This window comes from Haliaeetus leucocephalus, unplaced genomic scaffold (genome assembly GCF_000737465.1).
Source record: "Haliaeetus leucocephalus isolate CR32 unplaced genomic scaffold, Haliaeetus_leucocephalus-4.0 Scaffold407, whole genome shotgun sequence".
In the NCBI taxonomy this organism is placed as follows: Eukaryota; Metazoa; Chordata; class Aves; order Accipitriformes; family Accipitridae; genus Haliaeetus; species Haliaeetus leucocephalus.
Genome location: NW_010972843.1, coordinates 20,728 through 21,878, shown reverse-complemented (window position 1 = coordinate 21,878; position 1,151 = coordinate 20,728). Strand labels below are relative to the sequence as shown.

Genomic DNA, 1,151 nt, shown 5'->3' with positions numbered 1-1,151 from the left:
CTTGGTGTCCCCAACCCCAGTCCCGGTGTCCCCTAGACCTTCCCAACCATGGTCTTAATGTCCCTTGGTGTCCCCAACCCCGGTTCTGGTGTCCCTCGATATCCCCAAACCCCAGTCCTTGTGTCCCTTTGACCTTCCCAACCATGTCCCCAGTGTCCCTTGATGTCCCCAACCCATCTTGGAACCTCTTGGTGTCCCCAACCCCAGTCCCGGTGTCCCCTAGACCTTCCCAACCATGGTCCCAGTGTCCCTTGATGTCCCCAGCCCCAGTCCTGGTGTCCCCTAGACCTTCCCAACCATGTCCCCAGTGTCCCTTGATGTCCCCAACCCTGGCACCCCACCCCATCCCCAACGTCCCCACTCACCGGCCACCTCCAACTGGACACGGACACGCAGTGGGTTGGTCACCGCAGCGTGGGTCACCACACAGGTGTAGACGTCCCCGTGATGGTGGGGACGCGTGGGGACCAGACGAATTCCACTGCTCCGGCTGAAGGTGCCGTCAGGACCTCGGCGGTGGCCCGAGGTCCACGTCTCGGTCACGGTGTCCCCGAGGGGCAACAGTGTCCCCGAGCCACTGGCCCGCCGCTGCCACCGTACCTCGACGTCGAGGGGGAAGTAACCCGAGGTGTCGCACCACAGCTCGGCTGTCATCCCCGGGGCCACCACCAGCGGCGTAGGGTGCAGCGTCACCTTGGGGGGCTCTGGGGGACAACAGGGAGGACACCGGTCCGGATCCTGTATGGCCCGGGCCAATACAGCCCCTATAGACCGGCTCCTCTACAGGGACGGGGGAGGGGCTGGAAATGGGGCTGGGATGCCCTATAGCACCCGGTCCCACCCCCACGCAATCCATATAGAATTACAGACTGGTCTGATACAGTCTATATGGCCCGATCTGGTACATCTGAGCCCCAGTATAACGCTCCCAGCTCAGTCTATTCCTACATCTGGGCACTGGGGGATGCTGGGACCTGTTCCCACCCCCACAGAGTCCATATAGCATCACAGACCAGTCCGATATGATCTATATAGCCCAGTCTGATACATCTGATCCCCAGTACAACCCTCCCAGCTCAGTCTATCCCCATATACAGGCACTGGGGGATGCTGAAGCCTGCTCCCACCACCACAGTGTCCACATAGGATTA

General features: G+C 61.3%; 1 protein-coding gene across 1 annotated transcript in view; it reads right to left on the bottom strand.

The window, feature by feature from the left end:
• ZBTB22 (zinc finger and BTB domain containing 22) overlaps positions 1-1,151 on the bottom strand; it is a gene marked incomplete at its 3' end in the record, with an annotated part of 8,918 nt that overhangs the window by 1,654 nt on the left and 6,113 nt on the right. The window contains exon 2 of the mRNA XM_010574123.1: positions 366-704. Coding sequence (XP_010572425.1) covers positions 366-704 — 339 coding nt within the window. The remainder of the gene's footprint in view (positions 1-365; positions 705-1,151) is intronic.